Raw genomic sequence first — 19858 nt, forward strand, 5'->3', positions numbered from 1 at the left:
ATAAAGCCAACCTGAGTGCATCAGCTCAGTTTAGGACCCAGAAGTGAAACAGCAGAATGTCCAACAGGTCAGTACAAATAAAGAATAAAATTGAACTAAACATTGGTTTCTGACTCTGAATGTATGTAGCAATGTGGAGGAAAAACAGTTGGCTAATATGAAAATACACTGGGGAAGACACTGAGGTGTGCAGACTCACCGCAATGACAGCAGAATGACAATGTAATGTTTGTGTGTGAATAAACGTGGATGTGTAAGGAGTGAGTTTACCGAGTGGTCTCCATCCCACAAACAGCTGAAGCAGTAACTGCAGATATAAAAGCAACAGTGGGAACTACTCCGCGCCCCAGTAACTCAAAGAGCACTGAAAGAAACTATTTTAGAATGAAACTGATTTAGGTCCAATATTGGCCAGAGACACAACACCTGAAATATAGGTTACGGTGGAGATCGCACTTGGCTAACATTCCATTTCAAAGGTTAGACAGAATAGAAAATGAGCAATAAAACACTGCTACTGCATTCAATACTGAGATATTAAAAATCACATTTCAAAGCATGTTCACTAGAATACAAGTCTGTGCTATATTTAGCATATAATCATAGAATAATCTCCATTAACAGGCATCAAATGGCATCTACAGCCTATGAGAAAATTTCTCACATATGCAAATGTCACAAATGCTAAGTGCATATCAAATGTGCACCTTGTGGCTTAATTATTGATTTCATAACAAAGGAACTCAGAATTATTAACTGAAATATGTCAATCACCTCAGCTAATTGTGAATGAAAAAGGCACAAACATGCAATTTGCAAACAAGAAACTTTTCAAATATATTCCAAAAAGCAACTGAGAAAAATCCAAAAAACTATCATAAATCAGAACACCAAGCAATAATTTTCTTATGTATGACTGTTCTTCACTGAGCAGCCTGAGGATGGAGTTCCATTTGCTTTCTGCTGCCTCCTGCTCAGCCTTCTCATCCTTCCCATTCCCTTAGAATTGTGTGGGTTACCACAGAAGAATAACTTACAATTCTACAGTTGCATATAACAATACAGATTCTATTTTACCTGGCAGATAATTCTGGAATGTTTCATGGAATTTATTTATTATTTATATTTTTGTTTACAATTTCTGACTATTTCATCAACTAGAAATAATTTGGAAAATATGTAGCTCAGGTGACTGATGGTTGGGTTGAGTTGTTCTCCAACCTTGGCAATTTACTTGCAAATGTTTTGTCACTGTATGAGGAGACATCATCAGTACGCTGTTAATTGTGGTCTTGGAAAACGTGTAGCTCAGATGGTCAAACATCTGCAAGTAAATTGCCAAGATCGGAGAAAACCCAGCCATTTCACTGACTTCCTAAAAGGTCAAGGCAAAATCCTTAATTTCTGAAGAGATTTCTAAGTGTGGATCAGCAATAGTGTAAACCATAGAGTTGTCCCTAAGAGAAAGATCTCAAGTACTTGAAAGAACCACCAGTAATCAATAGAACTTGACCAAGTTCATCTGTTATATTAAATGAGATGAGCTGTATAATTAACCACGTGAAACCTTCTGCGCTTTCACTATCTTCTACAATTCATTATTTCATGCAATACTGGTACTATTGTTTTGATTGATTCTTTGTTCTTGATGAAGAGAACAAAAAAACAGCTGCTTTACACAAATTTATGGTGGGAGAGGATAATATTCTTAGGAAGAAATATCTGATCACTTGTAACATGTATCATTTTTCTTGCAGTGGTATTAAAGTGGTTGACACAGTTGCACAATGTAAAGGTTTCCTACAATATAAACAATAAATCCTTTGAGAAGGAAAGCTGAACAGCACTTTGCTGCCACTATTAATAACACAAAATTGTACGATTTAATAGGTATCCGCTACAACTTCGCGTTCCCAATTTTACATGCATAACTGAGTGTATTTCACCCAGGAAAGAAGGGAAAAGTAACTGTCAATGCCAGACCATAAGGCATAGGAGCAGGATTAGATCATTCAGTCCATCGAGTCTGTTCCACCACTCCATCATGTCTGATCCATGATGCTCCATGGCTGCTCATGTTGCTCTCAACCACCCTCAATAAAAATGTCATCACTCACTACACAAGTGTTAAGGGCATGTCACATGTTGTCTTGTTTGCAGCAAGACCATTACATTCATCAAAATAAAGCTTACTCCAGAAGATAAATACCTAAATAAACCCCAAAGACACAAGACTATTTTACCTCAATTAGTTTCCGCTCATAGGTGTTCGCCAGCTCATCATTATCCACCACAGGTTTAGGTTCCGGGATCACAAGATCTGTATCACCACTCCGCAAGTTTGGACAAACTAAATGAAATTAGATTAAAAAATAAATATATTTTATGAAAAGAGGCTTATATATGAATCATTATAATTTCCAAGAATATTACACCTTTAACAATTACATTATTTTTAAACCTTTTGCTTAGCTTCTCTCCAGTAATATAACTATGCCAATAATTAAATATAATATTGGGGCATGAGTGTATTAAACATAAATCTGCTCCAGACATACCAATGATGTTTTGTTGTTTAAGAAGTAATTGTACACCTACTTTTTAAACCACAGCTTTGCTGACGATCTCTGCTGCTTCAAAAAATACACAAATCTGTTTCCTGCTTCAACTGAGCATATCAGTGCATTGAATCAGATCTAGATCCCCACTGCAACCAGCAAATACTTGCACAAAAATGGAAATCATTTTCATAGACAGCCATCAGCAGACAAGTTTACTTTCATTCCTAAATGTTGATGGCCATTACATTGATGTTATGAGCATTGGTCAGGGCTGATGGGACATATGGCCTTTAATGACAGCTACTTATGAATCAGTTGTCTCAAAGTGTACTAGGTTACACCTCAAAAAGCAAAAAATACCAAAAGTCATTGCAGAATTGACAGAATAAACTACTTTTCATGATAAATAACAGAACACTATGGAACATATAACACAAAAATATTGAGAAATGTCCAAAGACCAATGTCTGATTAGTGGATGCTTCCACATTTAATCATATTTCAATTTTATCCACTTCTTAATTTTTTTAATTCCGACTACATTTTGCAGTAATCATTCAAACCTAATGAATCCATAGGTGCTCTGCTTTTAAGGTCACTCACTGACATACTTGCAAGAATGTGATGTTGAGACATTACAAAGCACTGGTGAGTCCTCATTTTGAGTATTCTGAGCAGTTTTGGACCCTCATCTTAGAAAGGATGTGCTGAAATTAGAGAGGGTTCAAAGCAGGTTCATGAAAATGATTCCAGAATTAAATAGCTTGTCATTTGAAGAGTGTTTGATGGCTTTGGACCTGTATTCGCTAGAGTTCAGAAGAACGAGGGGTGACCTCTTTCAAACCTATTGAATGGTGAAAGGCCTTGATAGAGTGGTGTGGAGAGTTAAGACCAGAAGACACAGCCTCAGAATAGAGGGGTGTCCTTTTAGAATGGAGATAAGGAGGAATTTCTTTAGCTTGAGAGTGGTAAATATGTGAAATTTGTTGCCACAGGCAGCTGTGGAGGCCAAGTCTGTATATATATTTAAGGCAGAGGTTGATAAGATTGTTAATTGGTCAGGGAATGAAGGGATACAGGGAGAAGGCGGGGGATTGGGACTGAGAGGGAAAATGGATGAGGCATGATGAAATGACGGAGCAAACTTAATAGGCCAAATGGCCTAATTCTGCTCCTATGTCTTATGCTTGTGTCACAATTCATAAACACAAGAGATTCTGTAGGTGCTAGAAATCTAGAGTAACACACACAAAATGCTAGACGAACTCAGCGGGTCAGGCAGGAACTATGGAAAAGCATAAGGAGTCCATGATTCATGCCAAGACCATTCATCAGGATTCTTTACTCCTTTCCAGAAATGCTGCCTGATCTGCTGAGTTCCTTCAACATTTTGTGTGTGTGATGTCACAGTGACCATGTCTCTCCATCAGTCAGTTTTCCTGGTACATTTCAATAAGGCAGCAAACGAAGTACAACAGCCCTACAGAAAGATATTTGGAACAGCAAGGAGTCACAAATAACTAAAGGATCCTGATTTAACATAGCAATTAGACATGTTAAATTATAAAAGCTGGGATTATCATCATAAAGCAATATTTAACATTGCCTCTGTCAAATGATGTGCACATGATAACAAAAGTTTAAAGTAATAACTTAAAGATTAAACTCTCAAGTTTGTACTCACAATTAATAACTATCCTCAAATTTAATTTCATTATCTATGTATTCAGAAGTAAAATATGCAAATGTTTTTCTCAAAATAACACTCGACATTAAATAAGTGTGACAATGACTTCAGCTGGCAATCAGATGAGAAAGCTTTGATTAAAATAACATTTAATTTAATCTCAGAGGGTTACCTGAAGAACTGCTCCAATCTATTTGTGTAAATCAGTTGCTGCACTTACACCAAAAACAATTTTATGTAGAATTCAATCCAGGGTTGACTGGATTTTTCAGGAACTAATATATTCTGATCTAGAAATTCTGGCATATCCCAATGAGTAGAGCAGATTGCATTGCAGCAAAAGAGCCAATGACTGTATCAGTCAATAACATCACAAGCCTCAATCCCTTTGAAAACTTAGGGGGGGAGGGGTGTGTTTTGCAATGGTGGCTATGATGCAGAAATTCAAAGTTCAAAGTAAATTGGATATAATCGCCATATACTATCCTGAGATATGTTTTATTGCAGGTGATCACAGTAGAGAAAATTACAATAAAATCAATGGAAAACTACACACAAATGAAGACTAAAAGAAGACAAGCTATGCAAATGAAATAAACAGATGGATGATTAATTAATACAAAGAAGTGCATAGATTGTGCAATCAGTTCAGTGTTGAGGTGAGTGAAGTTTACTATGCTGGTTTAGAACAGAGGTTGTAGAAAACACCTAGACCAGGGGTTCCCAACCTGGGATCCACAGATCCCTCAGTTAATGATAGGGGGTACATGGTATAAAAATGGTTGGGAACCTCTGCTTTAGACTGTTGGAGCTGCACATTGCTGTTTGCTGGAGTGTGGCATTAGGGAAGAAAACGGATTCAAATCTGAATTATTTACTAAACAGAAGACAGACCACAAGTTCAAAACACAAAGGCACTTGGTTTCAAAGGCTGTGCCTTTTAAGCTTAAGTCAAAATCCTTGACTACCACTAAGAACTCCATAGTTTTGACTTTATAATTTTGCTTCACTGGCCAGGTAATGAAAAATTAATTTGAAAAAGACAAATTTATAAGCCATCAACTACTTTTCAAAGTATTAAGATTTGGTCACCTCTTTGAATTTATTGAAAGCATAAACAGGAAAGACCTACATAATGTGCATTTTTTACTCTCTGTGTAATCTTATGAGGCAGTTAAATCACATGGAAGATGGTAATGTCACATTTTTCTTCACCTTCAAATTGTCAGGAATAATATACAGAAACCCTTCCTCCTTTCTGAACATGAAACTTGCAACATTCATAGTTACTAACCAGGGAAAGAAAGAAATGGAGTTTAATGAAAAATCTCATAAATTGGGAATGTTACTGCAGGTCAATCACCATCCACAACAATGGAGTGAATCACATTGCTTATGGATGCTGGCTTCAATGGGAACTGTTGCTGCACAGTTTCTCCCAGAAGTGAGTTGCTTACTTAAGCCAACTCGGGTCACGTGAAGCAGCAGATGGTGGCACATTTGCCATTCTGAATATGTGGAGATTTTTTAAGGAGCACTTGTGTGGGGTTCTGGATTGGTTTGTCCCACTGGGGCAGGGAAAGGATGGCAGAGTGAGGGAACCATAGTTGACAAGAGACCTGGAACATCAAATTAAGAGGAAGAAAGAAGCATAATTAACATTTAGGAAGATATGACAGGGCTGAAGAGAGTTACATTTGTCATTAGGCGAGGGATTGAGTTCAAGACCCAAGAGGTAATGTTGCAGCTCTATAAAACAGTGGTTAATCCACACTTAGATTGTTGCATTCAACTCTGGAAGCTTTATAGAGGTTGCAGAGGAGATTTACCAGGATGCTCTCTGGATTAGAAAACATGTCTTTTGAGGATAGTTTGATCGAGCTAGGGCTTTTCTCTTCCGAGCGAAAGAGAATAAGAGAGGACTTGATAGAAGGGTACAAGATGATAAGAGGCACAGATAGAGTGGACAGCCAGAGAATTTGCCCAGGGTGGAAATGGCTAATATGTGGGGCCATAATATTAAGGTGATTGGAGAAAAGTATAGAGGGATGTTATAGGGTTTATTTTTGCACAGATAGTGGTAGCCACATGGAACATGCTTCAAGGGGTGATGGTGAGGTACATAAATTACAGACATTTCAAACTCTTAGACAGACACATGGATGAAAGAAAAATGAAGGGTTATGGAGAAGGGAAAGGTCAGATTGATCTTAGAGTTGGCTATAAAAGGTCAGCACAATATTGTGGGTGAAAGGCCTGTACACTCAATGATCTGTGTTCCATTTGTTGGTCTCCAGTTGCAAAGCCCTTCATTGGTGGAACTGCCTAACATTTCAAGAGGAAACAAAAACAGAAAAATGCTGGAAATGCTCAATGGGTCATATAGTAGCTGTGAAGAAATAAACAAAATTAATACTTAGGATTAATGACTTTCTGCCACTTTTCTAATACAACTTTATTGACCTTCTCTACATCCAATGATTCTATTTTGACCTGCTATGTATTACCAACATTTTCTGTTTTTCTTTTACATTTCCAGCAACTACAATTTTTGCTTTTTGATTACACTAGAGATTTGCTTCTCCAACCCTTATCCAATTACCATTTTTATAGGAACTACATTCCTATAACAAGATTTTCTGCCCCTCAATTGAGAAAATAGGTTTTCCTCTTTTTTTAAATTTTTAAGTAGTTCAGTTTTAACATGAATCACATGGTTTTAACAGCTTTTTAAAAATCACTTACATCTATTGTGATGGTTTTTAAATTGTTTCAAGTAACACACATTTACAAGCTTTCAAATATACATATATAAACATATATACATCCTTCATGAGGTAAGAAACTAAATCTAAACACTATTATACGTGTGGTCTCAGCAAAGCCCTATGAAATTCCATAAAGACATCCTTACTCCTGTACTCGAATCATTGTGCAATAAAAGCTAATGTAATTACATTTGCCTTCCTAATCACTGACTATAGCTGAATGTTAACAAGCAGTAATTCATGTACAGGGACACTCAAATCTCTCAGAACACCAATTCCTTTGATCTTCTCACCATTTAGAAGTATTCTGATTTTCCGCTTCTTCCTACCACAGTGAATGACTTCATACTTGTTTACATTGTATGATATCTGCCGTATTCTCATCTCGTAATCTGTCTCTGACACTGATGTCTTTCTGTGCCTTCTTCACAGCCCACACTGCCAGCCAACTTTGCATAATTTTCATCTTTGCTCTCTTGCACTTGACCCTTTCATCCAAATAGTTGACAAAGAGTGAGAACTACAGGACTGTAAACAACACAGTCCCAGTCTTCCTAAGTCTTCCAACCAGAAAGCAACATTTTACTTCTTACTCCAGTCTTCAATTAAACCATCCACAATCCTTTTATGTGACCCATTAGCAAAAAGCTTCCTAATACTCCAAAAGCAAAATTATTGGGTTTAAGACTACAAAGATGGAATCTGCTGTCAACAGATACAAAAACTTCGGTAAAGACAGACAGACAGACATACTTTATTGATCCCGAGGGAAAAAGGATTTAATATATGAGATAGATGTTTCCCAGATTAACGATGTCAAGATTAAAGAAGGCATTCTTGTTGGTCCACAATTCAAACAGATCATCAATGACAGGCAATTTGAAGAACTTCTAGTGGGACCAGAGAAATTGCATGGAAGCATTCAAGGATGTTGTTGAACAGTTTCTTGGCAACTACAGAGCACCAAACTACCTGCAGTTTCTGACAACATGCTTCAAGCATATAAAAACATGAACTGCAACATGTCACTAAGGATTCATTTTCGACATTCCCATAAGACTTGCTCCCTGCCAATCTTGGCACTGTTAGTGACGAGCATGGTGAAAGGTTTCACAGGACAATGCAGTCATGGTATCAGGGCAACTGAAATGCTGGCTGATTATTCTTGGACACGTAAACGAGAAGCCTCAGACACTGCGTACAAATGAAAATCATCAACAAAACATTTTTAATTTAGTTGAACTATTGCAAAGCATCAGCACTGTTATGCAATTAAACACATTATATTCAATAAAAAGTTAATTTCTTATTTCTCCAAATTCCTACGTGATACAAGCAGTCTCAAATTATATTTGTGTTCAGCTTCAAGCAGTCTATTATAAACACAAAAAAAATTCTGAAGAAGCAACACATTTGAAAAAAACAGTGTTATCTATATATCACACTTTGGAAGATAATAACTTTTTTCATGGGCACAGGATTTTAAACCATGGGACAGGGTTATTTGACCTGGGGATAAATCAACTTTCAGTTATATTCATCAATTATTTTTGAAATCAATGATCATTCTTTTGAGCTTCTCATTCACTCTAGGTCTGTTGTTCTCCATTATTTCCCTTGAGGTTCTCTGTATCCTCTTTGTGAAGACAAACATTAAGTTTTTAATTTATTTTCATTTCCTTATTTCAAATAATGCTTCTACAGATTCATTACCTTATGCTAAATCTTTTTCTTTTCAAATGTCACAGAAGTTTTTAATATTTTCTAGTGACCACTTATTTCAATCCCCACAGACATGCCTGCCACAATGAGGGCAGAGGCAGATTAGAGAAGCAGAACTTCATATTCCACCCTGGTAACCTCCATGCTGACAACATCAACATCATTTTTTATAACTTCCAGTAACCACTCCCCTCTGTTTTCCTTCCCTTCCACCTTTGTTTCCTCTCATTCCTGTGGCCCCCTCATCCCTTCCCCTCCCCTGCCCTCTCAACCTACCATCACATCTTCTCATTCCCCACATCCTACCCTTTATTCCATGGTTAATTGCTCTCTCCTCTTAGATTCCTTCTTCTTTAGTCCTTTGTCTCTTCCACCTGTTATAGCTTCACACATCATTCCCTTTCATCTCCCCCACCCCATCACTTGGACTCACCTATTGCATGCCAACTTGAGCTCCCCCCCCCTCCTTTTTGCCCTTTTCCTTTCTAGCTTTGATGAAGGATCTCAACCCAAAACATTGACTGTTCATTTATTTCCCTCCACAGATGGTGCCTGACCACTGGATTTCTGTGTGTGTGTGTGTGTGTGTGTGTGTGTGTGTGTGTGTGTGTGTGTGTGTGTGTGTGTGTGTGTGTGTGTGTGTGTGTGTGTGTGTGTGTGTGTGTGTGTGTGTGTGTGTGTGTGTGTGTGTGTGTGTGCGTGCGTGTGCGTGTGTGTGTGTGTGTGTGTGCATTTGCTTTTGCGTTTGTGGGTGCGGACATAATGTTTGCTTTTGTGTGTGTGGGTGCACGTGCATTTACCAAGCACTCTCCATCACATCCGCACTGTTGGGTGTAGTCTTTCACTGATTCTATTGGTTCCTGTACTTAATGCGACTGTATACAAGAAAAGGAATCTCAGGGTTGCATATGGTTACATATATGTACTTTGATCATAAATTTACTTTGAAGCTTGAAATCTGAGATATCCAAATAATTAAGCTTTATGTTCTTTTTGACAATATTATAAACCCTTTTATTTCATACCCAAATTATCTGCTAATTTTTTGAACCACAATATGCTTGATATCACCTTTATTGGTTGGGGAGTGGCTACAATTAATACCTCTTACTGCAACGTACTTCCAACCAATATTTTTCTTTGCTTTACTGTCTTTATACCATCTTTTATTAACAGGGCTACCATCTACCCAGCCATCCCAATGTCTCCTTCCCTTCTTTTCCATTTTGTCTATCTTTTCTAAGGTTAAGTACCCTGGAATATTTAATACACAATTTTAATCATTCTGCAACCATCTCTCACTAATGACTGAGATTGTACCCATTTATTTCAATTGTTGAAATCAAATCATCTCATTAGGCACGTCTTGTGCATATTGACGAAGATCCTTCAATCTTGTATGTTAACCAGTCTTGTATACTTGTGGTAAAGCCTCGGCCTTAACTGTCTGAAGATCTTCTGCACTAAGGCTTTTCTAGACACCTCTGATGCAGAGTATCTTTGTGATAGATTCATTACATACAACCCAGGCCAGCGAAGGGCTGTTCCTGAGGTTCTGTAATTCAGTCCCAGCTTGATTTGGACCAGTGGTATTGTTGCGATCATTAGCAAACTCAAGAGTGGTTATCACAAAGGCTTCAGCAATTAGAACAAAAATTTATTACATAAATTCACTGGAAAAACTAACAACTCAGGCAAACTGTACCGAATCTTGAAGAACTGAAATCACACACGATACACAGAAAAACTCAGTCAGAGTTTCACCAGGCAAGGATCCACAATCACTGAGCAAGAAGGGGCTGGCATGCTCCCCTGAAATACACCCTGGATGATGCAGGAATTCAGGAGCAATCAGACAGACCCAGTGTCCAGACGAAGCAATAATGCCCAAAGCCAACAACTACAATGCAAGACATTGAAAATCCTGCGCTAATTTAAATACCCTAAATTGAATAAAATTGATAAATACAAAGAGCGTTTAACCACCCCCCCCCCCCCCCCAAGATACCAAATGAGCCACCTGGAAAAATAAAGTAAAAACCAGAGTTAATCCAAAGACAAACAATTAGATGTAAAAGGTAAACAATCCAAGGAACACTGCATACCCACAAGGTTACACTGAGAAACTACAACCTCCCAACTGAAAAATAATCTTTCCTTGTATTTCCAAAAGAAATATGTCACTGGTTTAAAAACACTCACTTCTGTCCCTTGTCCTACCTAATTCAATCTCTAAAGTTCTCTACAACCAACCCATCTTGTGACTGGCTTGCTACATACAAATCACAGAAGTTCTCTTGAATGTAGTTCAATAATTCTGTACCTTCCTTACTCTTTACTCAGCTATTCTCTCAGTAGTAGAAGCCTCTAGCTGTTGCTGCCTTTTAGTTTGGGGATTCTCAGCAAAGTGTCCATTTAAATGTACTTCCACATCCTGCTGAATGTTTGGGAGGAGGGTGGCTATAAAACATTACCAACTATGTGAAAATCTTGTTCCATTTCTCAGATTAACACATCCAGTTTTATTCATTGATCTATATCTGGGGTTGAGATAGTGAACAGCTTTAAGTTCCTCAGCTACACATCACCAAGGATTTCAAAAAGGCACATCAGCACCTCTTTCACCTCAGACAGTTGAAGGGGTTTGGTATGGGCCCCCAAATCCTAAGATCTTTTTACAGGGGCACAATTGAGAGCATCCTGACTGGCTGCATCACTGCCCAGTCTGGGAACTGTACTTCCCTCAATCGCAGGACTCTGCAGAGAGTTGAGTGGACAGCCCAGCGCATCTGTAGATGTAAACTTCCCACTATTCATGACATTTACAAAGACGTGTGTAAAAAGAGCCCAAAGGATCATTGTGGACCCGAGTCATCCCAACCACGACTGTTCCAGCTGCTACCATCTGGGAAACGGTACCGCAGCATAAAAGCCAGGAACAACAGGTTCCAGGACAGCTTCTTCCACCAGGCCAGCAGACTGATTAATTCATGCTGACACAACTGCATTCCTAAGTTATATTGTGGCACATACTATTTATTATGAATTACTATAAATTGCACATTTAGACAGAGAAGTAACACGAACTTTTTTACTCCTCACATATATGAAGGATGTAAGTAATAAAGTCAATTCAATTCAATATCATGTCCCCTGATCCCCCGACAGCCACAAATGCTTCCCAAACCAACGCTCTTTCCTCCTTTTTTTGTTTTACTACTTTCCAGATATCATTTTAAGACCCTGCATTCAGGAATATTGTTCCCTACTTTAGAGCCATGTTTCAGTAACAACCACTTTAATATGGGTCCTTATTACTGCAAATTAATTTATTCAAGCTTTTAAAATTGCAAATTATTTCAACACTTTTTAATACTGAAAATATCTTCCACTGACAGATTTGTTTCAGGGATTACATACAACAGTCATTATCTATGCCAGCCTGTTCAGCAAGTATAATTTGAATGACAAGCATTTTATCTAAGACAGCAAATAATATAACATTTTTCTCTATGGAATTCTTAAACACTGTCTACCATTCAGATGAGCAATTAAAATCAAATTAATCATGAAAGGTGTTGTTATTTATTCATTTAATGAATAGTAGACTTTGATTAACAAAATGAGTCACAAATTATTTATTCTGGAGGTCAACAATATCAGAAAATTATCCAAACATTTCATAACATGATATATAGCTGTTGCAAATTGTGAGCTCTTTACTGAATTTTTCATATCACATTCAAAATCTCATAGCTCTGCCTTCTACTGCAATCAATGTTTATTGGACAGGAAAAAAATTACAATGGCTAACTTCTCTATACAAAGCTGTACTGGTTAAGTGTTGTCATCCACAATGTATTAACTCTTTACATCAGAATATTCCCAGATTCATTGAGGCACAAGAGACTGACAGGTCCTAAAGAGGCACCATGACCTGAGCAGCTAACTATTCCTATGCTGTTCTTGCAGTTTGTTTGTTTCCAGATTAATAATTGATCAGTATTGCCCTTGAGAACATTCAGATGTACATCGCAACACTGCCAAGAGTTATCCAAAATAACAATGTTTTAGTCCTGATGCAGGGTCTTAACCCAAAATGTCAAGTATCCCCCGTTGCCTCCACAGATGCTGCCTGGCACACAAAGCTTTCAAGAAGCTTGGTTCCTGCTCCAATTTCCACCAGTTTCAAACAATATGACATCAAAACTGTCAAGAATTCTTATCCTTCTGGAAATTGACAAACTATTATCTTGTATAGTTATGAGAACATTTCTAGATTAATCATAAATTTGGTATTAACCAAATTCCTACATTTCTAGATTAATCATAAATTTGGTATTAACCAAACATTCAAATGCAAGTCAAAAACCAAATGTGAATTCAACCAATTAGTTTCAGAGAAGTTCAGTAATATTGAACAACAATGCTTCAATGTGAAAAACAAGCACCTGCCATTTACAATACAATTTGCCTCTTGTCTATTTACCATTTTTGTTGAGGAAAGAAATTTAAGAAATCAAATCTACCCACATGTAAAACTCTCTTAAATATAGCCTTAAAAATGTCAACAAGAAATATTATATCAAAGATGCTAAGAGTGCATTTAGACTGCTAATTTCACCATGGATGTAATGTAATTTCATATGTTCATCAAGATAAACTGGCAACTTAATGTGGGGGTTCTGGTCTCATTTACATTTCCAAACAGCTTTAAAATCAACAAGAGATCAATTGTAGTTCCCATAGTAATTTGGTTTTGCTTTAAGTACAGTTTATGTCATCAGTAGAGAGCCAAGGAATACACAGACGGTCTTTAAAACCGGAAACTAAACTCTCAAACCAGAGCTCTCCTTCAGTATTACATTGGGCCAGCTCACAGACAACAACCATGCACAGATTGCAATGTATCTCTGTGCTACCAACTAAAATGTTCAGATTACCAGCAATAACTTAAGTGCAAATGATCACTTTCCTGACAAATTTTGTGGACTTGCCTGTTTGAAAGCAACAATTGATAATTCAAAAATAATACCGCATAGAGTTCACAAGTTATTACAAGCTAGTTATCACTGCAAACTTCCCAGTTTTGCAAAATGAAGCTGAAGATGCAAATGAAAGCTGAAAACTCTGTGAAACCTCTCTGAAACAAAGAACAGATATAACTATAAGTATATTATTTAAGCTTCAGAGTCACTTAAGAGACACCAGCAATCGTCAGCAACCTCCAAGAAAACTTCCCACAAAAGATCCACTAATTGTTTTGATGTGAATTTACAAAGAGATGAATGGACTAGATGAGCTATCAGTACACTTGTCGTGTCATAGTGAACATTACTATTCTATGCATGTCTCCAAACTTCTGATTAATAATCACAACGTTGCTGACCCCCACCAGCATTTTTCTTAATATTATTCATCCAGAATATCACTACTTTTAACATTTGCATTTAGCTTCATCATAAAAATATTTACGCTTAGTTATTAATTTCAATCCCAGTTTAATATTTTTGAGTAAACTCTTTTTAACATAATGCTCAAAATTCAAATACTGTACTGAGACCTATAGAAATTATACAAATACAGCAAAACTCAAGATTACAATCAATAACATATAATATAACACTTTAGACAAAATCTGCTTATATGCCTTATACCTCCACTAAATTACTGTTTGTTTTTATCTGTCAAAGCTAGAGTAATTGATCATCATATACAGCAATTGCAGCTAATACGCAATCTGTCTATTACAGTGGAATTAGATTTTTGTTCCGTGAGGAGTTAAATGGATTTGACCTGTGTTTTCTATTCATTTCCTGCATTTTATTCCCCAAAATTGCATATCATTCCCCAAAATAAACAACAGTCATAAAAAAATTAGAACACAGATTTTTTAATATTAATACAACACAGCAGCTGCGAAATACACTGTGATAAAGTTGTGAGTCATACACAATGTCCAGTCTCAACACGGAATTCAGATATCAATATGTTGGCTCTGATTTCATAGTCAATGGCAAAAGAACTTGACTTTGTATTTGGGCTTTCAATCGGCTACTTAGGTATCCTTTTCAGGTCAATGCATGCCGCATATATGAATAGGTAAAACAGAAGATGTCACTTAACTAACTAATCAGTCTGAAGAATTATCACAGAGGTAGAAATGGTCCGCAGTCATATGCAAAACACGTGTAATATAATAATGGGTGCATATTACATTCCATAGTTCCTTAGTAGTCCCACTAAAGTGTTTGCAACCAAATTTCAGAACACAAGTGACCCTGTTCTAAAACCAAGTACAAATTGATATACTTAAATCTATATTAATAATGTAGAGTAAGTAAACTACAAGATAAAGAATATGACATTAAGAAAATGAGGTATAGAATAAAAAGGTAGTAAAAGCAAAACCTCAACTTTTCCATTTTATAATCTTCAAAGGTGGGTGACAACATGCAGATGTGCCTCTACCAAAAGAGGTCTAAGGCACTCCTTCCCTCTGCTTGCCTGTGGGAGCCTAAGAAGATGTAGCACCTATTTAGCCCCAGATCAGGGTCACGTGAAGCCATGGGAGCAGGAGGTGGATAATCGTATGAGCAGCTGGTGCATATCACAAGTCCTGGTTATGCCACCATTGACACCATGCAGACAATCTCAATGATCAAGAAGATCAGAAGAATTCAAATTCCATATTTATAAAGGATTGGTTTTGGCACATATTTATATCCAAATGCATCTAACCAAACTTTTCTGGTGTCTTCAATCTGTAACTGATGAGGAAGTGCCACAACTTCACAGAATTTCCTGGTGAACATTATGATACAAGATGAGAAGGAATGGGCTCTGTAATTTTTTTTTAGCAGAAATATGGGTGAACTACCAACATGTGCACATACCATATGCCATGTACCAACATATGATATTTTATTTCAGATTGGGAAATTTCAGACTGAATTTTACCTGGAATTAGGTCTGGTAATAGAGGGAGAGCCAAAACTTAAATAGACTTCAATTTCATCTGTGAAATTAGCTATACTGCATTATTAATTTAGTTAATTTAATTTTTACTCATCTACTTCTTTCATGCCTTCTCGACACAGTTCATGCTCATTTAATTGCATCTCCCAGAGCAGCAGGAGCTTCGTTTGTCTTGAAGAATAATTTACCATTTAAATTCATCACCTTATTTTCATTTGGGTGGCAAAAATGGAAGAATGTAGCTTTCTACACAAACAATACCTCGATAATTGATTATGATACTTTCTTTATGTAGATACAGCACAGTAACAGGCCCTTCTGGCCCAATGAGCCCACACCACCCAATTACACCTATGCAACCAACCCACTAACCTGTATGTTTTTGGAACATGGGAGGAAACTGGAACACCCAGAAGAAAATGCAGTCATGAGAAGAACATACAAACTACTTACTGACAGTTGCGGGAATTGAACCCAGGTTGCTGGTGCTGTAAAGTGTTATGCTAACTGCTATGTTACTGTCCCATTCCCCAAATTTCTTCTCAAAGGATCATGATATTGATTAACCTTGAAATGTTGAAAGAGAGCTGATACTGATTAAGAACACATTACAAGTTTATACAGTTTTGATTGGCAATGTGGAACAAGACAATACTTCAATATTCACAAATGCCATAATGTGTGTGTGTACTTTGATTACAATCAAGCTTCTGAATTTTCATTATGCAGTTTATTTAAACAGTTTCCACATACGAATCAAATTTTACCATCTGGACTATAAGAAACAATTCAAACTTCTACGACAAGTCAGAACAAACTAACTAGAGGCAATGAATGATAATTTGACATTGCACTGCTTGTTCATATTTAGTGCTGCGGGTGGATTCAGCTCCTGGTGCGAAGAAATTGTCAGTTTCAACTAGCTCCTCATAAATACAGAAGATACAGTTAGGCAACAAATTGCTGCAAGAAAGAAAGCAGAAATGACAGGTGGAGAAGCCAAAGCCAAAAGACAGCAGTTACTTGATGCATAGCTCATTCATTATTTTATAATATTATGTGATGATATGTGAACTAAGTGAATCTGACCCAATGGTTTCGCTGTTTGGCTTTATTAATTGGAACTAGTAAATTTAACGATTTGTAGCCAGTTATTATCAAAGTACATATATGTCACCATATACAATCCTGAGGTTAATTTTCTGTTGGCATTCACAGTAAATACAAGAAACACAATAGAATCAGTGAAAAACTGCCTCCAACCAATGTGCAAAAGACAACAAACTGTACAAGAAAACTAAAATAAATAATAATAAATAAATAAATAAACAATAATTATTGAGAACATGAGATGAACAGTTCAGTGGTGAGTTGAGTGAAGTTAACCTGTCTAGTTCAAGAGACTGATGACTGAGGAGTAATAACTGTTGCTGAACCTGGTGGTATGGATCCTGAAGCCCCTGTACTTCCTTCCTGAGAAGAGAGCATGGTCTAAATGGTGGGGGTCCTTAATGATGGATGCTGCCTTCCTGCGACAGCTTTTTACGAAGAGGTGGGAAGGGCTTTACCAGTGATGGAGTGGACTGTATCCACTACTTTTTGTTGGTTCTTCCACTCCAAACCAAGCTGTGATGCAACCAGTCAGTACACTCTCCACCGCACATCTACAGAAGTTTGTCAAAGTTTTAGATGATATGCCAAGTCTTTGCAAAATTCTAAGTAGAGGAGCTGCTGTGCTTTCTTCATAATGACACTTACGTGTTGGACCCAGGACAGATCCTCTGAAATGATAACACTGAGGAATTTAAAGTTGCTGGCCTTCTTCACCTCTGATCCCCTGATGAGGACTGGCTCATGGACCTCTAGCTTCCTCCTTCTGAAGTCAATAATAAGCTCCTTGGTCTTGCTGACATTCAGTGAAAGGTTGCTGCTGCTGCTGTTGTGCCACCATTCAACATGATTTTCCACCTCCCTCCTATAAGCTGACTTGTCACCACTTTTGATTCAGCCAATGACGGTGGTGTTATCAGCAAACTTAAATATTGCATTGGAGCTGAGCTTATATACAGAGTCATAAGTGAAAAGTGAGTAGGGCAGGGGGATAAGCACACAGTCATGTGGTGCACCTGTGCTGCTGGAGATTGTGAAGGACTTGCTGTTGCCAATCCAAACTGATGCGTACTCATGAAAGATGTAATTAATATACCCAGATCACCAGAGGTGTTGGATTTGACTGCTTAATTCATAGATTAGACCATTTAATTGCTATTTTCTTTGCAGTTTAATAATCAATTATCTGCTTGTATTTTAAGTAGTTCTCACATGCAAATAACTGTTTAATTTGCCTCTAGGGGCTATACAAAGCATAGTTCTAGAAATCTCTGGAAGTTTCTTTGTTCGGCATTACTTAAATGAGTGTTTTCTCAATGGTTAAGTCAGTACTGCAGTATTCAATAAATACTTTCTAATTAGTTAATTATTATCTATACATTTGAATTGATTTTTTTATCTTTGTCCCTTTGTCTCTCTCCCTGCTTAGTAGACCTCTCACTGTCTACTCTTCAACTTCCCTTTGTTGCATCAACTCTTAATAAAATGATCATGAAGCAACAAGTTTTGTGCCTCTTTCTGACTTCTAAAAGAACCTTGGATTTAAACACCAGAATCCAACAGTGATACAAGACTCTTCTGTGCAATTTCTTATAGCGACCTCAAGTGCATTATCAGAACATCTTCGTATAACAGCCTTGCTTGTTTGGCCTTTTCTTAAAGGAGCAGAGTGGATTAACTTTTCATTGGCTTCCTACCACTACCCACAACCCCAAAGCACCTCCCTATCAAGAGATTCAAACTGACTTGAAGTAATCCAAGTCATTCACAATATCAGGGTCCCTGCTGTCGGAGATAACTGATGAACAGTGCATGTACTACTGCCTACAAGCAGCAATCAATTGACATAACATGCTGCTTGCATTGCAAAGAACAGATGTGGGTTAATCATGCAAGGGATTACCCATGCTCACTTTTGGACTGTCCAATTTAACCCACTTCCTCTACAACATTCTTAACTAATAAATGATAACCAATAAAAAAAATCCATGAAGTAGCCATACGTAATTGTATGAGGATGAGAGGTGACCTGATAGAGGTGTACAAGATGATGAGAAGCATTGATCGTGTGGATAGTCAGAGGCTTTTTCCCAGGGCTGAGATGGCTAGCACAAGAGGGCACAGTTTTAACGTGCTTGGAAGTAGGTACAGAGGAGATGTCAGGGCTAAGTTTTTTTTTTTAAAAACGCAGAGAGTGGCGAGTGCATGGAATGGGCTGCCGGTGACGGTGGTGGAGGCAGATACGATAGGGTCTTTTAAGAGACTTTTGGATAGATACATGGAGCTCAGAAAAATAGAGGGCTATGGATAACCCTAGGTAATTTCTAAAGGAAGGACATGTTTGGCACAGCTTTGTGGGCCGAAGGGCCTGTATTGTGCTGTAGGTTTTCTATGTTTCTATAATTATTAATCTTCTGCTGACAACTTGCTTACTTAAATTTACTTCATGATAACAAGATAGCAACTGATAGAGAAAAACTTAGTTGTCCATGTCATTTATGACTTCTATCATACAGCTTTGAAAAACATCCACTTGCCTTCTGAACACTGGACGTCACAATTTTAGTTGTGGATGCGTAAATTCTTAACTCTCGCAACCAAACAATGTCCAAAAGCATCACTGCATGAAAGGATTTTCTAATTAAAATAAACTATAGCATTCGGGGTGTCTGAAAAGCTTTTAGCTTCCCCGAAGTTTCATCAACAATAGGGATTTCTTTTTAGCTGGCAGTAAGTCATTCCAGCTAATGTGTATGCACAGTCCAGCTGTCCCGGCTGCCAGAAATCTGAATAATTCAATGTAGAAGATGATGCATTTTGGATGCTAAGCTCATATTTCATCTTCCTTTTATGCATAATAATAATAATACTTTCATAAAGTTTAATTTTAAAGCATCCCAAAAAAATAAGAATCTTTAAAAAGCACCACAAAAATCATCTTGGTAATGGACAGCCAAGTCAAAGTAGAGAAATGTGATTTGAAAATGCAATATTATATTTAACATGCCTGTTGAGAAATCGCTGTGGAATAT

At 37.3% G+C, this 19858-nt stretch overlaps 1 protein-coding gene across 3 annotated transcripts in view; it reads right to left on the bottom strand.

Moving 5' to 3' along the window:
• Nucleotides 1-19858, bottom strand: part of snx29 (sorting nexin 29) — a 542857-nt gene that overhangs the window by 334499 nt on the left and 188500 nt on the right. For all 3 annotated transcript variants that reach the window (XM_073060488.1, XM_073060489.1, XM_073060490.1), the window contains exon 15: nucleotides 2244-2350. In XM_073060488.1, coding sequence (XP_072916589.1) covers nucleotides 2244-2350 — 107 coding nt within the window. The remainder of the gene's footprint in view (nucleotides 1-2243; nucleotides 2351-19858) is intronic.

This window comes from Hemitrygon akajei, chromosome 11 (assembly GCF_048418815.1).
Source record: "Hemitrygon akajei chromosome 11, sHemAka1.3, whole genome shotgun sequence".
Lineage (NCBI taxonomy): Eukaryota > Metazoa > Chordata > Chondrichthyes > Myliobatiformes > Dasyatidae > Hemitrygon > Hemitrygon akajei.